The sequence below is a fragment of the Hoplias malabaricus genome, chromosome 4, assembly GCF_029633855.1.
Source record: "Hoplias malabaricus isolate fHopMal1 chromosome 4, fHopMal1.hap1, whole genome shotgun sequence".
Lineage (NCBI taxonomy): Eukaryota > Metazoa > Chordata > Actinopteri > Characiformes > Erythrinidae > Hoplias > Hoplias malabaricus.
Window position 1 is genome coordinate 29,425,804 of NC_089803.1, and position 25,913 is coordinate 29,451,716.

The following is a 25,913-nucleotide window of genomic DNA, read 5'->3' on the forward strand; positions in this document are numbered from 1 at the left end:
GAGATCCCTTGTAAAAGGAATGGAAAAAGAAAAACATGGGGGAAACAATAATTCCAAAACTACATCATTGCAAGAACTTGAAGGCCACCAACAGCACACAGAGCTTTCTTCTTTAGGAGGCTGATGAGGAAATCAAAAATGAAGATGCTTGTGTTCTGACAATAAGTGACTGGCCACCACAGAGCCCATACCTCAACATATTTTATGTGGGTTAGGATTACTTCATGAGAATCAGAATGCATTAAAGTTTTAAGACTTGGAGGAGTGGAAAATGTATTCCACGTTCAGATTTTCAGAACCTTTAAAACACTACTTGTTTTATTTAGCACTCTCAGGTAATACATTTGATTTCAGAGTACGTGTTGGATAAGTGTTTACAGACTTCTGAACGTACAGTATGTCTGAAGTTAGACGATCCCTGAAAGTGTGAGACCAGCTCCGCAGCGACAGGCGGCGCTCGGGGCTCTTTTACAGTGTGTGTGATGGAGGAGTGTTGTAAACAGTATTCTATAGTGACACAGCAGAGAGCAAAGGAGAGAAACACAACACTGACATCGACTCCACACAACCGACTCTACTCCATACATCACACAGACAGGAGCTGCTGAGACAGCGGCCGTTTGGGTGAGACACTCGGTGTTTGGAGCGTTTTGAGCTTGGTCTGTGGCCTGTCCTACTTTACAGAGTCAGAGGTACAGCTCCGTCAGCCTTGAGCTGGACTATCTGGAGCTAAAGCTAAAGCTAAAGCTAAAGCTGGAGAACTGAAGTGTGTGCGTCAGGTTGAGGACTTGGTTGTTTTTTGGTTTGTGAACTAGGACATTGCGCTCTTTATTGAGAGTGTACTGTCAGAAATGTCTGGCAGCTGCTTTGTGTTATTGTTTGTGAATTGGTTCCCAGTGCGGCTCGTTACAGACTGTTATGAAGATAGTACGGTTATGTAGCAGTAGTGGCGGTGTTACCGGCCTTGTTGTTGTTGTTTTATTTATTTATTGTGATATTAGGGGGGGAAAAACACAGCAGGTTACCAGGGGACTCCCTCTATCTACAACAGCTATAGCTCATATTACGTCCTAAATCTTACTTGTAAAACTAAGTTATGCCTTCTTCATAATGTTGGCTGTTTGAAGCTTGTCTTCTATAAGATAATTTACCCGTTATTCCTGTGGTCTTATCTCACAACTCCGTGTCCCTTTCCCCAGAACTCAGTGAAGATGTCCTGTACTTGTTCTGCTCTCAGGGTGCTCCTCAATTCTGCACACAAAGGTGAGTGCACCGTTTAAGCAAATAATTTCCATTTTAGTTTCCTATTTAACATAATAACACTTCTGTATTAAAGTCTTTACCCCCCATAATGCCCAAAATACAAACAGGTATTTAGTAAATTAGTCAGAGTGTTTAGTAATAGCCATTTAATAAATTCAGAGTTCCTGACCAATAGCAAACAGGTGACTTCAATGTATGATCAAACTAATCAAAGACTTTGTCAAAGATACAGCGATGTTCACTGAGTATTTTTATTTAACTACGGTTTTTAGCTTGTGGTAGTTTTAATGAATTATATCTGTGTATATTTGAGAAACTGAAGATAACTTTCTGACTGAATCTAACACATTAAATAATAGCATTAATTCATGTACATATTCTTTTATCAGCTGTTTGTTGGTATCAGTGTGTGGCCGAAGTGCTTCAGTTAAAACGTTAAATAGTTTTTTACTGAATTATCATATCGTTCTCAGTATTAGCCTGCTTTCAGTATCCGTATCAGCTTCTGTTGTATTTTCTTTATTATATTTGATCTTCTCTTTTTGTTTTAGAATTTGCTTATGTTTCTGCTATTCTTTCTATATTATGTATTTAAAACACTTTGAACTGCCTTTGGGTTTGTGCTATATTAATTATTTGGCTGTGCCTTGACTTACTGTAAAAGAAAACCTGGTACTATGCCATCTCTACTGCGAAGCACAGAAATAAGTTATTTCTTTGAATATTAAAAATTAATGTTTTAATATCCTTTCATGATCATATTCACAAAGCTAGAAGCCGTTGTCTTAAGCAGTTAAGTATTTAATGTTGGTTTTCCACAGTCATACTATATGAAAGGATTCTGCAGCACTCAGAAGAGAATTGGCTTTGATGATGAAATTTAAAGTGTTTGTCAGAATTTCCAATGGGAGAAGATGTGTATTTCTCTAAAAATATTCAGCTACATGTTTAAACACTAATATCTATATTAAACTAATTGTCAGACTAAATTGAACATAATGACCTTTTTTTTTTTTACTGTGGTTTCTTCTGAAATTGTGATTGCTAGATTGTTCTATATACTCCAGATCAGGTGTTTGAAATCAATACATTTTTTTGTATTTGTAAAACATTTGTTGTCTATGTGCAATATATTAGAAAACATCGCTATATATGACAGTCACATATGCATTTGCAACAATCATATTTTTTGGTGTAAATCATGCTGTATTTGTACACAGTGTGGTAATTTTTTTTTTCCTCAAACAGTATGATATTTACACAATGCATTGTTTTTTTGTTCTGGCACTAATTTAGCTCCATATTTATAGTTGAAGCTTTATTTTTAAAACACTGAAGGACTCATATTGTATCTGTATTTTTATACAATAGTTAGTGCTTTTCTATGAAAAGTCTGAAGGACATTTCTGCACTCCCTGTGAGTAAATACAAGGTCAGGTCAAAAAGACCTTCAAAATGGATTTTTTGTTGTGAAATAGTATCTTCACTGCTGCATACAGAAAGTAATCATCCATGAATTTGGTACAATTTTAACATTTAAATGAAATATCTTAATTTGAAAGATAAAAATATTTAAATTGATTGGGTGTTTAAAATTAATAAATGATTTATGTGGAATAGCTTACAACTGAATGTTTAAAACCATCTACAATTGCAGGGTTTCCAGGCACACGAATCCAGTTGTTTGCTCTCAGATCAGTGTCCCTTGAAGCTCACCTACCCACAGCAGTGCAAGTTAGATCATTTTCAGAGACTTCAGTGTGTTTCGCCTCAAAGGACAACACACCTAATGGTGGCTCCAGCGATGGGGGAAAGGTGGGTTTTGTTCCAGCACTGTACTTTGTTTCTAAATACATAAGTATATATAAAGTACACTATATATGTGTTTCAAGAGAACGTTTATACCGTAATTGTAGGACCATGATCTTACTGTGCTGTCCATGTTTTGTGTATGAGCAGAAGAATGTGGCAGAAATGGTTGGGAAGAGGTCGATGGGCTCAGGGGGGTCTGGCAAAGGAGGCAGTCAGCTTCGTTGCCCTAAATGTGGAGACCCCTGCACACATGTGGAGACGTTTGTATGTAAGTGTAGTTAAAGACTTTCGCTGAGTATGAATGTGAAGTCAGTGCATTTTCAGCTCATAATAACGCTTCATTGTTTTAGATCCTGTAGAATATATTTAATGAATTGAACTTATACATGTGTGTTCTGTATTTTCTTGATTAAATGGCAGATCATTTCTCATGAAATCTCACTTAGTTGTATTAAGCATCTTTTATATATTGACTTCCCCCTTTTTCAGCATCCACCCGTTTTGTGAAATGTGAAAAGTGTCATCACTTCTTCGTGGTGCTTTCTGAAACTGACTCTAAGAAGGGTCTAAACAAAGAGGCAGAATCTGCCGCCGAAGCTGTTAAACTGGCATTTGCTCAGAAACCTCCCCCACCACCCAAAAAGGTATGATCATTTGCACCAAACAGTGAAATATGTGGCTAATTGCTGCTGTTAAAGCCTTTGTAAAATAGTTTGATGTAGCATTAATAAAAAGTGGAAACAAAAACTTTGTTTGCTTCTCTGCAGATCTATGCCTACCTCGATAAATACGTTGTTGGCCAGTCATATGCAAAGAAGGTATTGTCTGTTGCAGTGTATAACCATTACAAACGAATCTACAACAACCTTCCAGCAGGAGGCAGACAGCAAGTGGAGGCAGAAAAGCCAAGTTCTCTTACTCCCCGGGGTTAGTGTCTTTGTATAAACCGTCATTGCTCCTTTTGTTTGTCAGCTTTTTATGTCACATTTTATACATGCAAGGGGTTAAAGCAGCTACAAAGATTTCAAAATACCCCCCCCCCCCTACTTACTGCACACTACACACAAATGTTTATATTAAACTTATGGTGCTTTTCCACTGCATGGTATTTGCTCTCCTCAGCTCTGCTCTAGTTTTATGTCCAGTCTGGTACTTTTTTAGTGTCTAGACGTTGCTAGTTACAAGTGAGCCGAGTCAATACTAAACGTGACGTGTAAAACTTGCAGAGAGCTGCATGGCCTCAGAGACTTGTCAGTCACAGCGAAATGCAGACCTCCAGCACAAACTATCCATCTGTAAATTCTTTAAATTACAGCCGCGATCTCAAGAGCTTCAGGTGTTTCTTGAATTAGTGACCAGTGAAAGAATCCAGCGAGAGTTGGACACACAACAACAAACAAACTCTGCTGATCTGTGAGAACTGGAGAGCAGAGCTGTGTTTTCAAAGAAAAAAACAACCAGTGAATACAGGATGAGTAAACAGCACCTAAGGTTACTGCAGCCATTGTTGTGGTTTTCAAAGCCTGTGGTTCCAGTTTTGTGACATCACCAGCTACATTTTGCAGCAGAGCTGTGGAAGTGTAAAAGCGACCAGGGAAAAGCATGTCGAGCAGATTCCATGCAGTGGAAAAGTGGCCTTTTAAATAAATAATTTTTAATTTAGGCAATATTTTACATTTTTTTTATTTAAGACATTTTAAAGTGTTTCATCATGTTCTTAAAGCTGATCTCCTTGGTTCTGAAATTGGCATGAAACCAGCGAATGTTGATTTCAATCTCAGCTGTTCCAAAATCTAATTCCAAAAGGCTTTTAATGTTTTTTGTTTTAGTCCTTTATTGTTACAAACCTTTTCTTTTTTTCTCCTCTTTTGTAGAACTAGAGATCAGAAGACGGGAAGATGAATACAGGTTTACAAGTAAATTTTTTTTTTTTAAACTCCACTGCTCTATATTGTATCTGACTGAATTTATTCTCCCCTCCAACAGCATGTAAATATGCTACACTTTACAGTCACAACATTACTTCTCTTTTAAATAATAAAACTGAACTGTATAGATAAGTCATGTGAGAATATGTTGGGTCATTGCTGATTTCTATACAGTACATCTTTCAGGACAGAGGGATAAATTATCCTAGTGACCTAGTTTATGCAGCACTTCTACATTCAGTAACTCCACACTGACCCTCTGCTGGCTTTATTTATAGGACTCATGCTGGCAGGAGATTTACAATGACCTGTTGAGTACAGATCATAAAACTGGGACACTCTTATGACATAATTTGTATGTTATACAATGATCTCAGATCATAAATATTAATGTTAATAGGAATGAAGTTGTTACGCATACCTATCTGATAAATATATGATTGATTCAAACCCAGAAAGCAGCCCCATGTTAGAAAAGAATAGAATAAATCACTAGAAACTTTACACTTATTATTTATAAGACAAACGCCCAGATTTGTGATTAGTGTTTGAACTGCTGAACCCCAGTGTAATTTCCAATAAACTATTGTTTTTAATCTTTTGAAAACTATGATTTCTGGATTCTACATCTGAAATATGTGTTTACATGTTGTTGTTTTTTGTCAACAGAGTTGCTTCAGATTGCTGGGATCAGTCCCCATGGCAATGCTCTTGGAGCTTCTGTTCAGCAACAGGCCACCCAGCAGGCTCCTCAGGAGAAAAGAGGTGGAGAGGTGCTGGACTCCACCCATGCCGACATTAAGTTGGAGAAGAGCAACATTGTGCTGTTAGGACCTACTGGATCTGGTGTGTGATCTGCATTTTCCTCAAGAACAATTACCATAACATTTATAACATTTACAGAATCCCTTGGGCTGGGAATAATTTTAAATGGTGGTTCAATAAATTTAAAAAACATATATTGAATATAAATCAGAGCCTTATCACTTACCACCAGCTACCGCTTCGCTAGCCTTAATAAATGCAGGCTAAGTTAAAATAAAAATTATGGATATTCTGAAAATGTAATTTTCAAATTTTGCTGATGGTTTTTCCTTCAGGTAAAACCCTTCTGGCACAGACTCTAGCCAGGTGTTTGGATGTTCCCTTTGCCATCTGTGACTGTACCACCCTGACTCAGGCAGGTTACGTGGGTGAAGATATTGAGTCGGTTATCTCCAAACTGCTGCAAGATGCCAACTACTCTGTGGAGAAAGCCCAGCAAGGTAGGAGTTTTTGGGTAATAAAAACTTGCTAAGGCATTTCAGCACTGTCATAGATATTTAATTACATATACAGCAGTGCCAGGGTTAAAGACTGTGGAGTGTTGAAATGTGTAAAATTACTGTATCTACCTCTAGTGTCCTAAACGTCTTGTAACATCAGATCACACCAACCCTACAAACAACAGCAGTGTAATGTTGATGGCTGTCTTTGAATATTTAGAAGATGAGGTGATAAGGGAGAAGAAATCACTTTAAGAAAACAACAGTGAATAGAGGAGAAAGCTGTAGATGGATAGAGCAGAGGAGAACAATGTAGAACCTTGTAAATGGAGGTGAACAGACACACACAATATTAATTAATTCATTTATTTATTATTATATTTTTTGGGTGGTGTTGACTTGCACTGGATTAAATACACAAGCCGTTGAAGCACTGTAGACACTAACCTAGAATTTCAGTAAATCCAGATGTGTCCAGTAGAGATAAAGCCATGGATGTTGTGTGAATATCGGTAGCTTTTATTTATTGATTATTTTGAAAATCCTCTCTCTCTCTCGCTCACTCTCACTCTCACTCTCACTCTGTGTCTGTGTGTGTATGCACTGGCCCTACAGGGATAGTGTTTCTGGATGAGGTGGATAAGATTGGCAGTGTTCCAGGAATCCATCAACTCAGAGATGTAGGGGGAGAAGGTGTCCAGCAGGTGTGTATATGGAGCAGATTTATCAAAAGCTGCCACAGCTCACACTTGGATATTATTTACCACTTCTGTGTATACCTACATATTGGTCTCTGTCATATTGATTACTGGGTAACTGTAGAATAGATTGAAGATGAAAGTTGTGTTTGCCTCTGAAAATGCCTCTGCCATTTCTAGCGATGATTCACTACTGAGAAGAGTGGCGTAATTTGTTAACCTGCCAGCATGTTATACATTCCTATCAGCAAACCTTAACACCACATTACATAAATTTGAACCACTTCATGCATTGCAAAATTGATCTAGGTGCACAATACACACATAACGACTGTGTTGGCAAAGTTAAAATGAATAGTGGTGCAAGAGCCAGGAAGAAGGTTTCATAAATTGTTATTGAATATTAGCAAAAAAACAACAGCTGGGAGTTGCAGTGATTCTTAATGAGTTCCAGTAACACATTGAATCAGTGAGCAGCATGGTAGTAATGAAACCATAAAGAGCAACACACTTACAGTAATCTACTGTTATTTTGTCCAAGCAAGGCTTTTAAGTCTTTAGGTCCATCTCAAGCTAATGGCTGTAAATTGATTATTGTTCTCTTAATGTAATCATTTCCCCTGAGAAGGGGATTTTTTCCACAGTTATAAGGCAGCAAAGCACATCAATTGAATTTAAGCTAACTAACTGAAAGTGTGTCCAGAGTGTGGTGACTTGTAGACTAATGGCAACAATGCCAGTGTGATGTCAGAGAGTGTATATGCTGTTGGACTGAATGTTGCTTAAGATAATATGTGTAAAAAAAATGTGTGATCAGGGTCTTATTAAAAGCTTTTCTCTAATATTGTGTCCAAAGTGCTGCATTAATTCACATGCATCTTATTTCTTAGAATAGTATATGAATCCTACCTATTCTTCCAATAGTTAGGCTGTTTTCCATATAAATGCTGATGGACATCTGTGTCTCTGCTCAGGGTTTGTTAAAGCTTCTTGAAGGGACAATTGTGAATGTCCCAGAAAAAAACAGCAGGAAGTTGCGAGGAGAAACTGTGCAGGTTGACACCACCAACATCCTTTTTGTTGCTTCTGGGGCCTTCAATGGACTGGACCGAATCATCAGCCGCAGGAAAAATGAAAAGGTAAGGGTATCTATTCAGAGTTCTCTTCTTGCTGAAACTGGTGACAATCAGTTTAATGTTTTAAGGCACCCAGGGAAGGCTAACTGCTTCAGTATTAATAATCAAACAAGGAGAATAGAAGGCTAAAGCAGTTAACATTGCAATTTTCCAATCACTAAAGCTTGTGATGATCAATATTTATGTGGGAACATTAATCTTAATAATAAATATTTAAGCTGGATTTAGATCACAATTGCGGTGCTGTTCAGATTCTCCCAAAATCAAGGAGGAGGGAGAGGAAGGCTGTTCTTTTGAATGATGTTCTTTTTTCATTGTCTTTTCTAAAATGATCATTAAGTACAAATATTAAATTAGTTTGAGCTTTTTAACTGCATGTAGGTTATCTTTGTATCAGCATGATCCCCATTAACTCTGAATCCTTGAATGCTGCAGTACCTTGGTTTTGGAACCCCCTCTAACCTGGGGAAGGGACGGCGAGCAGCAGCAGCAGCAGACCTGGCCAACAGCTCGGGGAGTGAAACGGACACAGTAGCAGAGATCGAGGAGAAGGACAGGCTCCTAAGGCATGTGGAAGCACGAGATCTCATTGAGTTTGGCATGATTCCTGAGTTTGTGGGACGCCTGCCAGTCGTGGTGCCTCTGCATAGTCTGGACGAAGAGACGCTTGTGCGCATTCTCACAGAGCCCCGCAACGCAGTGGTGCCACAGTATCAGGCCCTTTTCAGCATGGACAAGGTAAACAAACTCACATGTTCTCTCTTGACTCTCTTCCACTGCACGGTACCTGTGCTACTCGACTTTAGCTGGTGACGTCGCAAAACAGTGCCTATAGTGAGAAGAGTGGGCAAATGAAGCTGTAACATTTAAGTGTCATTTACTTATGAACTCAGGTGTTGTTTTTTGGGGACAGACAAAGCAGTGTATGTTTTATTGTTTTATTTTATTTATTTTTTAAAATTCCTTCCTATATTTTTGTTACACCATCCAGCTCGCACTATATATATATTTTTTTTTTGGCCAAAAACCCAAGGAACATTTGTATTTCTTCACAACTGCATGCCATTTTCGGTGAGATAAAAACAATTTTGATAACTACTCTAGTGTGAAGATTTTATCAATGGCTTGATTGTGCAGATTTCTGCCTTTCATCATGTAGAGTAACGATTCTTTGTCTGGTTAGTGCTCTGCAATGTTTACATGGCATGTTTTAGTCCTTACTTGGAAAAATCAAAACATCCCAGTAGTGTCGAGCAGTGTAGGTACCATCTGTCTCTCTCACACATATATATATATATCCAACACATCCAATGCCAAGAGGAAAGATTTGCCTATATTTCATGTTCAGACATGTTGAAATCACAGCATGTCACAATATTATAAAACAGTGTGTATTTATTTATTTTAGTGAAGTACTGTAGAATTTTTCATGAATCAAATGCTTATAGAATCATGCCTGAAATTAATAGGCAATAAAAGTTTAATCTGTGTGCAGCTGTATTATCTACCTTCTGTCACAATATGTACAATATTACATGACAAAAATGGATCAGGACTTCCCTGATCATTCAATTCACAGTAAAATTCAGAACATTTTAGAATTCTCTCTGTTTCAGTGTGAGCTGAATGTGACTCCAGATGCATTGAGGGCCATTGCCAGACTTGCTCTTGAGAGGAAGACAGGAGCCAGAGGCCTCAGATCTATTATGGTACATAAAACACACAAACTGCCTTTTTTTTTTTTTTTTCTCTTTCCTTTTCTCCCCCCACTCCATAGCTGAAATTAAAGAGTCTGATGGCAGTGTTGTCTTCTGCAGGAGAAACTGCTGCTGGAGCCCATGTTTGAAGTGCCACATTCAGACATCATGGCTGTGGAGCTGAATAAGGATGTGGTTCTGGGCAAGAGCAAGTCACGCTATATCAGGTAAACTTGTCACTGTTCTGATTGAGTGCATGTGTCACAGGCAGCTATATTTTTCATTCTTGTTCACAATTTTGCACCAGTACTAGAACTAGCTAATTATAATTACAGTATGGTTATTTTGTGTTGATTCTATTGTATTTGTCTTGAACCAAATAAAGTATGTATATTTCATGCAGGGCTCCAGCTAAAGAGCAGTCAGAAGAGGAGTATGACTCTGGCATCGAGGAGGAGAACTGGCCGAGACAGGCAGATGTTGCCAACAACTAATAATCCAGCTGGGAATCATTTAGAGATTTTTCCGAGCTCTTGAACACCAGTCACTTTGAGAACAAAAGCACAATTTTCTTGACCAGGGCATAGAAAGGGGACCTCAGCTAGAAATAAAAAAGCAGGAACATTTAACTCTTAAAATACATGAACTGAACCAAGAGCAGTTAAGTAGACTTTCTAATCAACTTCTGGTCCCCTGACCTGTAAAATCACCATGTACAAACTACACATAAATCCAGTGGGCCAGAAGTGTATTTGCATACTTGTTAATCTTTTTATATATCTACAGATAAATCTATATTGTTCAGAATACATTTTTGTGTGTGATTTTATTTTTTGTTTTATATGAGTGCACAGTGGAGGGAAAGGGAATGATTGCCCTGTTGGGATCATATTGTACACTTAAAGGTATAAAGCTAGGAATTTCAAATATTTGGTGCACCTGATATGACCCACTTTTTCCTCTTCTCATCAATAGTATTCCTGGCTGCCACCATGGCCATCCTGTTTTAACAAAGCTTTTGGTTTATACAGTTGCTATATAAAATGTGAAGCTGCTCTAGTATTTTAAAAATACTTTAAACAAAGAAGTCCGATATAAATGATTGTGATTTTAAACCCTTATGAGCACAGGAAAAAAACAAGTAATACCTTTTTTGTGAATGTGCTCCACCCTATCTAGATGTGTGTATGTTCTGTTTATATCAAACCTCAGGCACTGGAAGAGCTTATAAGGGTTAGTTAATTCTAATATTTTTTGTGGACACACACACACACACACACACACACACACCTAAGTACAATGTTCAGTGAAGCATCTTCATAACGTGTTAAACATTATACACCCAGATGACTCACTCTGCTCCTTTTCATTATATTTTATTATTTTTAATGATACGAGATTCCATTCCCCTCCATTTCAAATGTAATTAACCACCACCAAAGCCGTTAAGTTTGGAGTCTCAAAGATTCATATATGTATTTCGTTAAAACATAAATAAAAAACTGTCTCTATGTTGCTTTATTTATCTGTGATCAAGCAACACGCCTTGATCAAACAAAAAAAAGTATATATATTCATATTCATATTCTGCAGTGCAAGTGTTATCATATAGAGGGCAGTACACAACAAGTTCCCTGATCGAGTGATCACCCAGCCGCGTCTTGGAGATTCAGCCTCGTTATCTCTAACTCGTTGTTTTTATTCTTTCTCGGAGAGTTTTTACCAAATTGAGGGGTTAGGGGTTTCAGATCAAATGACTTGGACCACCCATACCCGACATTTCAACTCTTAGACGTCTCTTGTTTCGAGCCATCGCCCGTTGTATTTTTAAATTATTTATTACATTTATTTAATCATTTTAAAATTGGCATTATGCCATTGATTTGTCTGTTGAGCCCTTCAGGTGCACACACAGTCATTATCTGAAAACTGAGAATAAATTAATGAAAGCTATGCATGTTTAATAGGAATAAAATCCTGAAACTACCGCAGGCGGTTTATTTATTTTTAAACTTTATTTTATTTATTTTTATCTTTTTTTGTTTGTTTAATATAAGATATAATATCCCTGTAATGGGGAAATCCACTGATTTTTCAAAAATTCTGTGTGGTAAGATCTTAAAAAAAAAAAAAAAAAAAATCACTCCAAGTAGTTTGGCTTAATATATTCTAGAGAAAAATCAAGTCAGATTTGTTTCCTGCTCTGAATTTCTAATATATAATCTCAAAATGAGTATGCTTTCTGTCTGAGATTTTCAGAATTAAAGTTTGGGCTATATGTAAATTGTATTCATGCTGCAGGGCTTCACACAATATTGCAATTTAGACGGTGTATAGGTTTATTTTTTCGAGTTCTGCGATTTTGTTTTAAAATCGGTGTATATAATATTTCAAAGCTTAGTGTCAATACACTTTCAATTCAAATAATAATATGATGTTGTAATTTTATTAATTATATTGAATAAATGTAAAAACAGCACCTTTACATTTCTAATCTTAATCTAATCTTGTACCTGAATAAGCAACCAGTCCCTAGGTCTAAGAAACTTGATGCTTACACTGCATCGAACAGATATGTGGGTAATGTGGATTCACCAACAGTGAATGTGGCAGATTTACAAAGATATAAACAAACAATGAAATGTTTCTTTGGAAGTAGTTGTATCTTAATGTTCACTTAAAAGGGACCCTTTGTTTTCAGATGACCTATCACTAGTTGTAGCACCAGTTGATTTCATTAATACAAGGAAAATAAGATGTAATCATATCAGATGTACATAATTTGTCCTTATAAAGTTGTTTTATAGAGTTATCAAACAATTTTGAAAATGCAAGTCTCATTATACTCTTGTTAGCTGTAATATTAAAGTGACCTAAAGGCTGCACTCTATTTCTACACTTACAGATTGTAGTCTGTCTGTTGCTCTGCACACTCTTTTAAGCCACAATTCACCCTGCTGATCTATGTCAGGACCCCCACAAGACCACAACAGATCTGCTATTATTTGAGTGTTGGCTTATTCTCAGCACTGTAGTGACACTGACTGTGGTGGAATAATAGCATGCCTTGCAGTGATTTGAAAGGATCACAGCAGTGCTATTTGAGTTTTTAAACCCCTCGGTGTCACTGTTGGACTGTTGGACTGTGTTGGTCCACCAACACAGTCCTGTGTCCACTGGTGTAGGACTAGAAGATGACTAACACAAACTGGGCAACAACAGATGAGCTACTTTTTCTGGTGGACCAACAAGGTAGGTGTGTCTAACAAAGTGGACAGTGAGTGGACACAGTGTTTAAAAACTCCAGCATCACTGCTGTGTCTGATCCACTCATACGAATACAACAGACACTAATGCAGCACAACCACGTGAGTGTCACTGCAGTGAGAATGACTAACCACCAAAACCCCTTGTGGAGTTCCTGAACATTGAAGAACAAGGTGAAAGCATGCTAACAAAGTATGCAGAGCAACATAGACTAAAGTAGATGCACACTTATGGAATGTGGAGCTGATAAAATGGACATTGGGAGTAGAAACAAGATACTCAGTTTAATATTATGGCTGAACTTTTTGTAATGTAAGCTTTAGCATTGTGTACCTGAAGGGATGAAATTATTTTCAAAATAATTCATACTTAATAATTCATTAAAAAAAAAAACTCATACAAATATTATAGTGTGAAGTCCCTGAGATAAACTTTAGAGGACAATGGACCTCAATGTTCTGCAGAAGCAGTCTCTCTCTCTCTCTCTCTCTCTCTCTCTCTCTCTCTCTCTCTCTCTCTCTCTCTCTCTCTCTATCTCTCTCTCAGTGAAACTTCCTCTCCGCTGACATCCTCCTCAGCACTTCACTGCTGAACTGGTAGGTCAGTTTCTTCTTGACTTTTTTTACCTCTCCTGTCTTGCCATAGTTGCGAAGGGCTCTGGCCATTTTCTGATAGGTCATCCTCTTCCGGTTGCCTTTCTGCATGCCCCAGCGGCTGGCCAAGTCCTCCTTGTGTTTGGAAGAGAACTGAAAAGTACCTCTCTCTCTGTCCACCCACCAAATGCAGTTTTTCATATCCCCATCTCTTAGCAGCTCCAAGAGGAACTGATAAAGGCGCAGTTTTCTTTTGTTGCCTGGAGGACAAATATTAAAATATGCTTGTCGCTCACACACTCTATTAAGGTTTGTAGACACCCATTACAAGTAGTGAACTCAGTGGCCATAGAGTAGTTAGACACAGATTTGTAATGCCTTTTAAATCTCCATGAGATACCCTGTCATTGCAGCATGTGAGCCTAAGGCCCCCAATAAAACCCCACAAAACTGAGAAGTGGAACTGTGAACTCTGCAGTGATTAACCTACATTTAGTACTTTTGGGATGAGTTGGAGCTGTGGTTTTGGTCCAGAGCTAATCATCATGCATCAGCACCTGACCTGTCTCATGTTCTCGTGTGCTGAATGTAATCAAATCCTTGTCTAATCTTGTGTAATTTCAGAAGAAACTTTGAATGTGCAGGTGAACAAACATTTGGGCAAAACAGCTAAAGACTTGAAATGTGAATTTCCTAATAATTTAATTTGTTGGTTTTAAATTATAAAATATGACTGCGTGTTTAAGTACAAATTTTCCACCCTGTCGTCATATTTTGTCAACCAAACTCTGTCTTAATCAAAGTCCTAAAAAACATAAACCACAAAATGCCATGAGTGAATGAGTCTGACAACTAGGGAGATTCTAGGGAGAATCCAGATTGGTCACACAACAAACAGAGCTTTAAAAGCTGTGGAGAGGAATCATAATTTGGTGTTTTTTGATGTTGGTGGGGAAACTCTGGCTTTGTGCACTCTCTCGAATCTCTCATAAATTTCCAGTGTTATCTTTACATTATTAAAGATTACATTATTACTCGTATTGTCCATTGTTTTCAAGCTATTGTTTTTGTTCCTGCACCAGAGAAGTAGCCTGACAGTAATTTGTTATATTGTCCAACACTAGGGCGGCACTGTTGCACAGCAGGTAGTGTCGCCATCACACCTGGAGGGTCCTCAAGGTTGTGGGTTCAATTCCCGCTTCGGGTGACTGTCTGTGAGGAGTTTGGTGTGTTCTCCCTGTGTCTGTGTGGGTTTCCTCCGGGTGCTCCGGTTTCCACCCACAGTCCAAAAACACACATTGGTAGGTGGATTGGTGACTCAAAAGTTTCCGTAGGTGTGAGTGTGTGTCGCCCTGTGAAGGACTGACGCCCCCTCCGGGGTGTGTACCTGCCTTGCCCCCAGTGATTCCGTGTGGGCTCTGGACCCACAGTGACCCTGAGGTGGATAAGCAGTTACAGCCAACGAATAAATGGATGGATGTCTAACACTTTGCTGGTATACTGGCTATAATGTTAAACTGAACTGAATTCACTTATTGTTATCCAAAGCCACAGAAATACTTTTAGTACCTTCCAGGAATAATAACGTTTATCATCATTGTACACTGAAATATGGCTGACATCTCAGTGAAGTAAGATCATTTTAAGAAAATGTCCTTCCATTAATTTAATAGTTATGCACGAGACAATAAAATTCTTACATCATTTATATTGCCCATAAAATGGCACCCTTACTCAGCAGTAAATGGAAATAGAATGGGGAGTAATTACATATTTATACGTACACACAAATACATACAGAATTAAGGCATAAAGTGTAGATGACACGAGGGGGACTTTAAAACATAGAACTCTCTACCAGAAGGTAGGCTGTACCCTGTCTAACATTACTTATTGTCTGGAGCTTAAAGGGCTGAAATGCTTTTTCTGCATACTCCTAGTGTTTACTCAGACCTGCTGAGGTCAGTTTAGACACACTAGGTCATTGTTCTAGAATGCCTTACAGTAAGCAGTTGCAGCTTTAGTCAGTGGTGACTCTGGGTAAATTTAAAAATAACTCCCTAGTGACCTAAGTAATTTTTAATAGGAATTATTTTAGCAATATCCAGTTCAGGGTTGCTGTGGGTCCAGAGCCTACCCGGTATCACACACCCTGGAGGGGGCACCAGTGCTTGACAGGGTGACACACACACACACACTTTCACTCACACCTATGGACGCTTTTGAGTCGCCAATCCACCTACCAACGTGTGTTTTTGGACTGTGAGAGGACACCAGGGCACCCAGAGGAAACCCACGTGGACACTGGGAAAACACACCAGACATATTCACAGACAGTCTTCCAGAGTTGGACTTGAACCCACAACCACAGGTCCACTGTGCCGCCATTTTAGCAATAAAACATATCTGATACTGCTTCTTTGACATTTGTCAAAAGAAAAATCAATCATAAATGAGCATGCCAACTGAGGTCAAAATCACTGTGTAGGACTACGTTGTTGAAAAATGTTGCTATAGGCTCCAAATATTGCAGACACTACTCTTCTGGGAAGGCTTTATATTAGATGTTGGAAGATTTATGTGAGAATTTGATGGCATTCAGGCACAACAGAATAAGTGAGATCTGATGCAGATATTTAAGAGTAGTTAAATATCCAAACCAAGCTGATCCAATGATCCACAGCCCAATTCCAGAGGGATTTATATCCCTTTAGCTGACACATATTTATGAGTATAGTGACCTTAGGCTCATGTACTAACCCACACAATTGCACACTACTTAGTTCCACATTCATAACTAACCTGTTATGGAGCTGGAGGTGTTGGCATGATGGTCCTCGTGATCCTCCTCTCCCTCAGACACCTCAAATGGTGGGCTGCCACCTATGTCCTCTTCATCTGTGCTGCAGTTGACTGGAGTGGAACGTTGGTACATTTGGTGAGAGACGTAGGCAAACTGTGGACAAAACATCAGACACTTTGCTTCAGCAATCCAACTGTATAAATATTGAATCCTTTTAAATGAATTGGTGTAATATAATAACAACTATAATCATCTTTTTCACTGTATTGATGTGATAATATGTGATAATACATATTTATATATTTTGTATTATATAATTCAAGTAGCTTTCATAATAATACAGACTGTGTGAGGATTTGATGGCATTCAAGCCCCAAGAGCATTATACATTTATTTTATGACTTATATAACTCACATAACTATTAATTAGATCGGACGAATAGATTTTTTGTATTATCATGGGAACAACCTGTAAGCTATTTTTATTTAGGTTTCAGTTTTACATCTGATCTCTGTCCATTTTCTTTTTATCAAGACAAAATACTCAGAGAACACAGTCCTGGAAACCACAGGGTTACTTTAAAATGAAAGAGGAACTGTTTGCAAAAGCTATGGGTCAACAAAAAAGGGCAGAAGGATGTAACATTTTTAAATTTTGCATCAATGCAAGAACAAAGTCTCTCCTTTGCTTTAAAATCCTTTCGTTTTTCACTTACATTTTCAGTCCTCACTCTAATGTCTGGATTTCTCCTGCTGAATTCTTTTGTACCTAAATGAATGCAGTCTAATCCCTTTAGTGTCCCGTGGACTACTTGTCTAAAAGTATGAAAACAACCCTTATAAATAAATAAATAAATAAACATTTTTATTTGTATTTTTTTGTCCTCTGGAGTTAACTTAACTGTGGCAATACACACACACACACACACACACACACACACACACACATACACAGTCGGAGCAGTGGGCAGCCATCCTCTGCACAAAGGGAACAAGTAGGTGCACTTCACAGGTGGACTGAGGGAGGAAGACAGTGTTTTCTTTTCTTCCTGCTGGTGGTGGGGTTAGAGCCAGTGACCTTCCAGGCTGAAGTCTGCTTCTCTAATCATTAGCCACAGTTGCCCGAGTTGCCCCACATGAAATATCACCATGTTTAATGAAATGTTTAATGTTGTCATGCCCAATCCTATATGTCTCAGCTTGGAATGTGAAGCAGTTTTTTTTAATCCTGAATTAATTATCAAACATCAGTACATCGCCTCACTGATGTTCCTGTTCTTGGATGCAAGAATAATTCTCACAGAAATGTTCCAATGTGTTGTTTATATCCTCTTCCAGAAGAGCAGAGGCTGTTTCTATTGCAAAAAAGGGCCCTTCAAATCTCAAGAAATGTTAGCTGAGCAGGTGTCTGCAAATATTTCACAGTGACAATTTTTTTATCCTTAGCTTTAAAGCCATAAGCTACAATAACAATTATAAAAATAACATCACCACCACTGTATTTTAAGATGTTTGAATATGTCACTGTAAATATACAGGTTTGTATAATCTTAACATATCTACATATAACATCTGAGTGTGGGATTCTGTAACACATCTGCAGCCAACATATGAATTGTGTGTGTGTGTGTGTGTGTGTGTGTGTGTGTGTGTGTGTGTGTGTGTCTAACCAAGCCACTGCAGTGGCCACAGTGCACAGTCAGGAAAAGACAGCATTGGGCAATCAGTCTGTAGTGTTTCTGAATGTCTGCAGTGTATGTGTCTCTTCACAAAAGGCTCTGTGTCACATCCTGCTCTCGGCTCATCTCTACACACACTCTCCACACTCCTCTCTGTGATTTATCAACATCACACACCAACATACACACACATCTTTATAAAACTAGCATAATACCCCTGGGCCCCATGCCCTGCCACACACACACACACACACACACACACACACACACACACACACACACACACACACACACACACACTACACTGCAGTGCATTAATAATGATGCAAGCAAAATAACATATTAAATCACAAGTATCAATGAAGCTGTGGTGTACTCTGCTCACACAAACACACCCCTCTCACACTAGAGAACAAAAAAGCTAATCATAAACAGGCAAGCCTAAAATTAATAATAAATGTGCCAAATTTTGATACAGAGTGAATATTTATTTTTGACTTTTACATTTATTCTGGCTGTAAATTACATAAGCAAATTACAAAAGACGGAAAGATTTTGTAGTTGTAACAGAGATAAATGTAAAAATAAAATCTGTGAAAAATTCCTGTGTACATTCCATATATTTATTATTATTATTATTATTATTATTATTATTATTATATTATTATTATTATTATTATTATTATTATTATTATACATTCATTCATTAATTATCTGTAACCCTTATCCAGTTCAGTTCAGGGTCACTGGAAAAAAAAAACGTATTTACCATTAGAGCAATACAAATGTTTATACAGTTAATAACAAGCTTTCTGCAAGCTTTTCTCCACTAGGATTGTGGTCCACTCTTCTTTTGCAGTGATCTCCGTGGCTTTGGGGTTAGAAGGCTTTCTTAAACTCAGTCTTAAGTTCCCTCCACAGTTTCTAGATGGGTTTCTGGTCTGGACTCTGGTGTCTGGACTCTGGTGGGTCTTCTCCAAAATGTTGATACTGTTTTCTGTGATCATTTCTTGATCACCTTGGCTTTTTTTTTTTTACTTTGACAACGTTGTCTGGCCTGTTGGCTTGAAAATCCCTGCTTGATGATGGGGATGGTGTGCTTTGGGCTGAATGCTCGTCCTTTCTTTCACCAAACAAAAGCCACGGTCACCCAATATTTATTTATCTGGGTGAATTCTGTGTACCTCTCTGGGAGAAGTGAAGTTCAGGCTCTGTGGTGGCAAGCATTGGTTCTCTCCACGGAAGTTTTAACCATGGCTTGCAATTTCCTGGTAACTGACTACAGAACTGCTGTATGAGCTGTTCTCCACCACTAGCTGATTAGAATGCTCTGTGTGGTACCTCAAATACCTCAAATATGTGGAATGGCATAGAAATATGGGATTTCTGGGATCATTTCAAGAAGTGTGAATAACTTTAGATTCTGAACTACAAGTAAAAGAACACCCTGAGTGTACTGACCTGAGAAGGAACCACAGGCAGAAGAGGTCCCAATCCTGACTCCAGGGTGTGGTGATAGGTCTCCAGATCACCATAGGGAGCAGGGTGCAGTTCTGTTAAATGTACACTCAGAGGGACATCCAGCTCACTTGGGTGAGTATGGACAGCAGTGTGGTAGTCCCAGCCCCCTTCTTTAGAAAAAAAAAATAGAGAGAGAATAAGTGAGAGAGGTGAGAAAAAGAGACTCTTTACAGTGGTAAACAGAGTGCAAATTCTCCAGCACTGAATTCACTGCTACAGTGTTCATTTATGTCCAGCTGGACCCTAGACCTGTATGTGGTCCTTCAACACTAGGGACTTTCTGTGAGGAGACGTTTAACTTCTGAATATATTTATAATCAGTCTCAGGCATTCACAGCACAACAATACAAGAAACAAATCCACACCACATAGAAAAATTAATAATTAAAAACAACAACATTAAATAACTAGAGGGTGAAAGTTCAAGAACGTCTGTGAATTTAGCTTGTCACGTATTGCTAGTATCGTTGCCACATTAGCTTATATACTGCTTAATGGCTATGACTTCAAATTTATAGAACAATATATCCAAAACTACCTTTAAAATACCACCAGCTTAAAGAGACTGCCAATATACTTTGACTGACACCTTACTAAAAATTCAACTTTTAAAAAATCCCCATTTAAATTAGACTTAAATACCTTAAATCTTAAATCCTTTTAAACCTTTAATACTTTTAAACCTTAAATAAATAACCACTTCAAATTACCCTTAAATCTTTAAAAAGACCGCCATTATTTTGATTGCCACCTTTTAAAAAAAATTCACCTTAAGAAACCCACAATTTTATTAACATGTACACATTATTTGGATTTCCACCTTAAAGATGACCATTAAAATCTTAGAGACTGGCTGTATTTCTGTGTTCCTCACACCCCTCCCCCTCACTCTCACTCTCTCCTCCTCCCCCTCCCTTTCTCTCTCTCACATACGCACACACACACACACACAGAGGAAGGACTCAGAGATTCACAATTCAAAGAATTCCTACGGGGGTACTCCACCCATACAAATGCTTATAGCTCAAAATTTTTCCTGTTCATTTTTTAACCAAACATACTGTAGTAACAAGGGCACTCTGGGGATCGATCTGGTGTAAAGATTTTGCAGTTTGAGCCATAACTGATCGTGTCATGACGAGTTAATCACAGAACAAATTCTTGAAACTGAGACACTCTCAAATACATTGAACTCTATGGAAGCCAAAACCCTCCCTAGTGCCGAACAAAAATTCATAACTCAAAAACTGTATTTTCAAAGGATCTCAAATGTACAAATGATAAAAAGATGACATTTCACTACCAATTAAAATTTAAATGAAATCTCTAGGTGAAAGTATAAGGGAGTTATGGGGAAATTTTGGCTGAAAAGTGAAAAAAGACTTTCTGTGCAGAGGAGCTAGAGTGCGATGACATCACCCACTCTAGTCATCCCCCATTCAAGTGAAGGAGGTATTAAACAGGTCTGATTATCGATGTGATGGGTCTCGGTGTGCCCTAGTCTGACTGTTTGAAATCTCGTGGCTGTAGCTTAAAAATTGACAGTGTTAGAGCAGGTGGAAATTTTGGCCAATGCATTCCTATGGGAAAAAATTCCCAATTTGGAAACTCGTATTCCAAAATGCGTGAGTCAGATCGGTCCAAAAAGCACAAGCAACCTGCATTGGCATAGGATCTATGAACGTATGAAGTTATGTGGCTGTAGCATGAAAAACCTAGGAGGATTAATGTTGATAAAATCACGAAGAGAATAATAAAAAGAAAAGATAAGATTTTTTGAAATCTTATCTTTGAAAAGCCAAATTAATCAATTCAACTATGTATAAAAATGTTAAGGCATATTGAGACTGCTCATTACAGTTAAATAGGATGCAAAATGTCACAGTGACAGAAGCTGTTACTAGATTAGTAGTTTAGCGATGACCAATTATTCTGGCTATTTGTGTACACAAAATCTGTGCACTAAGGAATATATATAATGTCCGGTAAAAATAGCTATTATATTATATTATATTATATTATATTATATTATTTCTCAGAAATATGTTCTGAAAAATATCTTTAACCTGTTGTTTTTTACTGAAAATGAAAAAGAACTGACTGCACAGTAATGTATTAGTACCAACTTTGTCTACTCAGTAGTGATTGTATAGTATATTTATGCACTGTAATACATTTCTTAATGTGGAAATACACTGTTGAACTAAGTCAATGAAATGCAGATGTTTTCCAGTCTAATTGGTCAGAATCCAGGGGATTGATATTAATGCTACACTGGATGGTGTGATTGGTGTTGTGCTGTGGTCTTCTATGTCATAACCACAGTCCTCTGCTGTAATACCGTCATTTAATGTAATATTGTGTTACACCATGCAATGTGCTATGTAAGACTGTAAGACTCTTGTGCTGGACTGCTGCTTTGGTTCATTCTTCATATATAGAGTAGGTGGTGTATTCCTTAGGAAATATAGCTTCCAGCAGCAGGTAGAATAAAGATAAAAATTCAGCATTCTTAATTTTAAAAGCAGTTTTAGAAGGTTCAGCAATTTCATTCAGTGCTAAGCTGTGGTCTTTCAGTAGCCTTGTAACTCAGGAGTAAGCAAGTAAATATATGCTGCCACAGCTGTGATTTTCGTGTTTTTGTTTTTTTTTGTTTTTTTTTTTGACTGATGGGATTAAATGATTTTGAAAATGCCCAAAACTGTTCTAAGCCAAGGAACAGAATGTTGACCAGTTCCATCTCTATTCATTAAGTCATATTCATAGAGTTGCAGCACAAATTTGGGAACAGTGGGACTGCATTCACTGGAGTGGCAGAGTGCCATTCGATATCTAAAGGAATACTACAGATATTTATACACAGGCAATTCATAATTATCATATGATAACTGAAAGCTCCTATCTTCTGGTAGCATTGTATATGTTATGTACTCATAACAAAGTAATATCCTGCTCCTTCCCATATTTTGGAGCTTAGGGGTAGGGTAGGTTTAGGATTAGGGTATAGTTCAAGGTTAGGGTTAGGGTTAAGGCTGAGATTTCACCTTTTTCATGTGTTACCTTAATATCCACCAGGGCAATGCCCACTTAGCCTGAATAATCATACTGAAGCAATAAAAAAGTATTGTACAGTCTGTAACTGAACTTCCTGGAGAATAAGACAGTGTGGTGACAAAAAAGAGTTTGATTGTTCATTTACTTATTGGGGGTTTCAGTTTAATTTATTAGTTCACTCTGGAATTCAGGTCTGCCTTTTTATTGTGGCAGAATACAAGACCGACAGATGTTTTGGATGTCAAAATACAGGACAGTCAATCAGAGTAGAGGTCAGTTACATATTTTATTCCTAAAGAAACACAAAAAAAAATTAAGCCAGTAAATTCTAAGGCACAAGAGAGCTTGAAAAATCACCCTGTAAAAATGAAGACAGGCTGATTTAGATGTAACTGACAAAATATTGAAAAAATGCAGAAAAGTGTCCTTTTTAATATACAGCTCTCCTTCACCTGATTGGACAGCAGTAGAAAATGCTATAAGTTTGGAACATGTCTGAATTCATCCAGGGCTTCTGAAAGGATTATATCCATATCTGCCTGGGAGGAATACGGAGTAACTGACCTATATTTTGGTCACTGTTTATTCACTGGAAGAGTCTTTAAATACACATCACATGAGTCATTTAAGAATGATCACTCTGATCAGCAGGTGTCACACACTTTAGCTGTTTGTAAACAGGAAAGAGTGTTGTCAGACTTCCAAAATGCATGAAATATCCGGTATATAATGGTATCCATTAAAACAGTAGTGTGACAATAATCTGGACTGCCATTAGTAAAAGATAGCCTTAAAATGCCCATTTCTTTAGTATTAGCCATTGTCATGTTCTGAGAACTGGTATTTGCCATTAAATCAGCCATTAACACCATTAAACAGGTCTGAAATATATTACACAATTATTCTTTGATTATGTCTTTGTAACAAGTTTACAATTTTTCCCAAATAACTATTCAATATTAATAAAGTAATTATAATAAGAAGAATAATTAAATAATAAGATGGACATTGTAAGTGATTAACCAGATTTATTTGCTTTTGATATAATTCGCTATATTATTCTTTCATATTAACAATGAGATTGCCAGCAGTTCACTTCTATAAACTGTTCTGACAGAATATAAAATTACATTGTGATAATACATTTTCATAACTAGTTATATAAAGCGTGTGTTCAGAGCCAAAACACCGCCCTAGGTCAATGTTAAACAAGAATGATTGAATAAAAAGCTGAAAAGTATAATATTGTTATTTATTTATTAAACAACTCACCAAAATGACCATCTGGGTCGCTGGGCTGGTAAGAGTAGAAGTCATACAGTTGTCGGCAAGCTTGATCATATGGAACCATTTCTTCTGAACACTAATAATATGAAAGTAAATATAATATAAATGTTTGGAAAAATTGAACAGGGCATGAAGCATTTTGATCAGAAATAATTTTACTACATTTGCTCTATGGCTTACAGCTTATTTTAGTTAATTATAAATCTGACTAGCATTTCATATTCTCATAGTTTATAATGTACTGTATAATATTATATATTAAGCCAGTTAAGTGCTGAGAATTACATGCAAATCTGGATGCTATTCAACACAATAAAACTGTACTCACAGGTGAAATGACACAGCCGTCCATTCTGTACGCTGGACTCCCCAGTTGTGTGCTACTCACTGTTCTCTCTGATTTTCAGTTACTCAGAGAACATTGCATAAACTGATGATTTCTCAAGATATTTGTGTGTTTTAAAAGTACTCTTTCTTCACTAGCACTTCTATAGCAGAAAAGAAAACCAAATGGTCACAAGTCTCTCTGAGAGTCTGTACTTTATTGTGGCTGATGGCTGCTCAGTGGCCACAAAGCTTTGCTCATTCTGATTGGTCAGAAACCTGTGACACATCACGTTTCATGCCTTGCTCTTGTAACTCACCAGTATCTTCTGACTTAAAGATTTAGAACATTTGTGTTTTCTAGATTACATGTGCTATAAATTTTAAAGGTTTACAATACATAATTACCATAATATTTAACCATGATATATAAAATTTTAGCTATATGCATAAGTATTGTAAACCCTTTAAAGGACTTGTAATCTAGAAAATAACATTATTCTGACAATATATATACAGATTTTCAACAATTAAAAGTCTTGCTATATGTATATAGCAAGGTATAGGTACATTAAAAAAATCTATCTATCTATCTATCTATCTATCTATCTATCTATCTATCTATCTATCTACACAGAGTTCTTGGGAAAATATTTATTAACCAAAGTAATTCAAGGGAAATTGATGTGATAGTGCATTGTCCTAGCTAACGTGTGTCATAAACATCAGGGTTAACCCAAAGTGAAGTTCCAAGAGAAACTTGTTCCTTTTTTTTTTAATCAAAGCGTCTGTTTTCAGTCATTTTGAGGAAGCAGCTACTGATGCAGCACAGACAAGCAGTCCAAAACAGCCTTTCATCAGCCTAGTCTATTTTGCGTTTCTATTGTTTATTTGGTCTTATGTTTGATCATTATTAATTCCCCATCACATTAAAATTACCTACAGTCTGTAGATGCAAGCCAGTCATAACATTCTACAGCATTATGTTTAGGGATTATTTCAGTCAGTTCTATTTTAAAGATGATTAAATCCCCTTAATGCCCTCTGACATCATTATGGTGGAAGTGAGTTTGATAAGTTGAAATCAGATTTCTTTCTTTTTTTTTAACTGTTTAAACCATATGATTAAACGGGGAATTTTAACTCTTATTTGATCATATTAAATTTTGTCTTTGTTTAAAAACACCCAAGACCACATTTAAAATAAACCCATATATATAACTAATACACATTTTTGTTTTTAATATACAGTAGTAGCAATGCACTTAATTTGCTAGAGACTGCTAGTATTCTGAGGAATGGAAAATGCAACCAGATTGTAATACTGAACTTTGGAGGTTTAATATAGAAAATATATCTTTGCAAATTTCTTTGAAAAATGGGTCTCCCAAACGTCTTCCAAGAATCAAGCACCAAATACTGGAAAACTTGACAATATATATATAGTTGCTGAGACATTGTTTTCAGTTAAATCTACGTTTACTCTTTTCCTTATTAAATTGAAATTTTAAAAAAGTCGAATTTAATGACTTGTGACATTTTGATTAGACATAAAATAAATGAAGGTTGGTCTCTGGCTTTTACCT

The 25,913-nt window shown here is 37.2% G+C and overlaps 2 protein-coding genes across 2 annotated transcripts; one reads left to right on the forward strand and one right to left on the reverse strand.

Annotated features, from left to right (window-relative positions):
• The first annotated feature begins 447 nt into the window (after positions 1-447).
• On the forward strand, positions 448-11,531 carry clpxb (caseinolytic mitochondrial matrix peptidase chaperone subunit Xb). Its single transcript, XM_066667826.1, has 15 exons — positions 448-624; positions 1,200-1,263; positions 2,921-3,078; positions 3,223-3,343; positions 3,565-3,719; positions 3,843-4,002; positions 4,950-4,991; positions 5,673-5,849; positions 6,104-6,268; positions 6,884-6,972; positions 7,941-8,105; positions 8,538-8,840; positions 9,719-9,811; positions 9,920-10,026; positions 10,203-11,531. Exons 2-15 carry the CDS (start codon positions 1,212-1,214, stop codon positions 10,291-10,293), a joined length of 1,878 nt encoding a protein of 625 aa, XP_066523923.1. The 5' UTR covers positions 448-624; positions 1,200-1,211; the 3' UTR covers positions 10,294-11,531.
• Positions 11,532-11,670: 139 nt separating this feature from the next.
• On the reverse strand, positions 11,671-24,503 carry spi1a (Spi-1 proto-oncogene a). The gene is made up of 5 exons (XM_066667827.1): positions 24,332-24,503; positions 23,989-24,079; positions 19,603-19,772; positions 16,462-16,615; positions 11,671-13,919 (listed from the first exon to the last, which is right to left on the reverse strand). Exons 1-5 carry the CDS (start codon positions 24,353-24,355, stop codon positions 13,609-13,611), a joined length of 750 nt encoding a protein of 249 aa, XP_066523924.1. The 5' UTR covers positions 24,356-24,503; the 3' UTR covers positions 11,671-13,608.
• Positions 24,504-25,913: the final 1,410 nt, after the last annotated feature.

Excerpts from the sequence above, each read along its gene's own strand:
- clpxb (XM_066667826.1), top strand. The coding sequence starts at position 1,212 with ATGTCCTGTACTTGTTCTGCTCTCAGGGTGCTCCTCAATTCTGCACAC. Across the intron at positions 3,720-3,842 it reads CTCCCCCACCACCCAAAAAG|ATCTATGCCTACCTCGATAA; the intron begins GTATGATCATTT and ends GCTTCTCTGCAG. Across the intron at positions 6,973-7,940 it reads GGGGAGAAGGTGTCCAGCAG|GGTTTGTTAAAGCTTCTTGA; the intron begins GTGTGTATATGG and ends GTCTCTGCTCAG.
- spi1a (XM_066667827.1), bottom strand. The coding sequence starts at position 24,355 with ATGGACGGCTGTGTCATTTCACCT. Across the intron at positions 24,080-24,331 it reads ACGGCTGTGTCATTTCACCT|TGTTCAGAAGAAATGGTTCC; the intron begins GTGAGTACAGTT and ends TCATATTATTAG. Across the intron at positions 19,773-23,988 it reads CGACCCAGATGGTCATTTTG|AAGGGGGCTGGGACTACCAC; the intron begins GTGAGTTGTTTA and ends TTTTTTCTAAAG.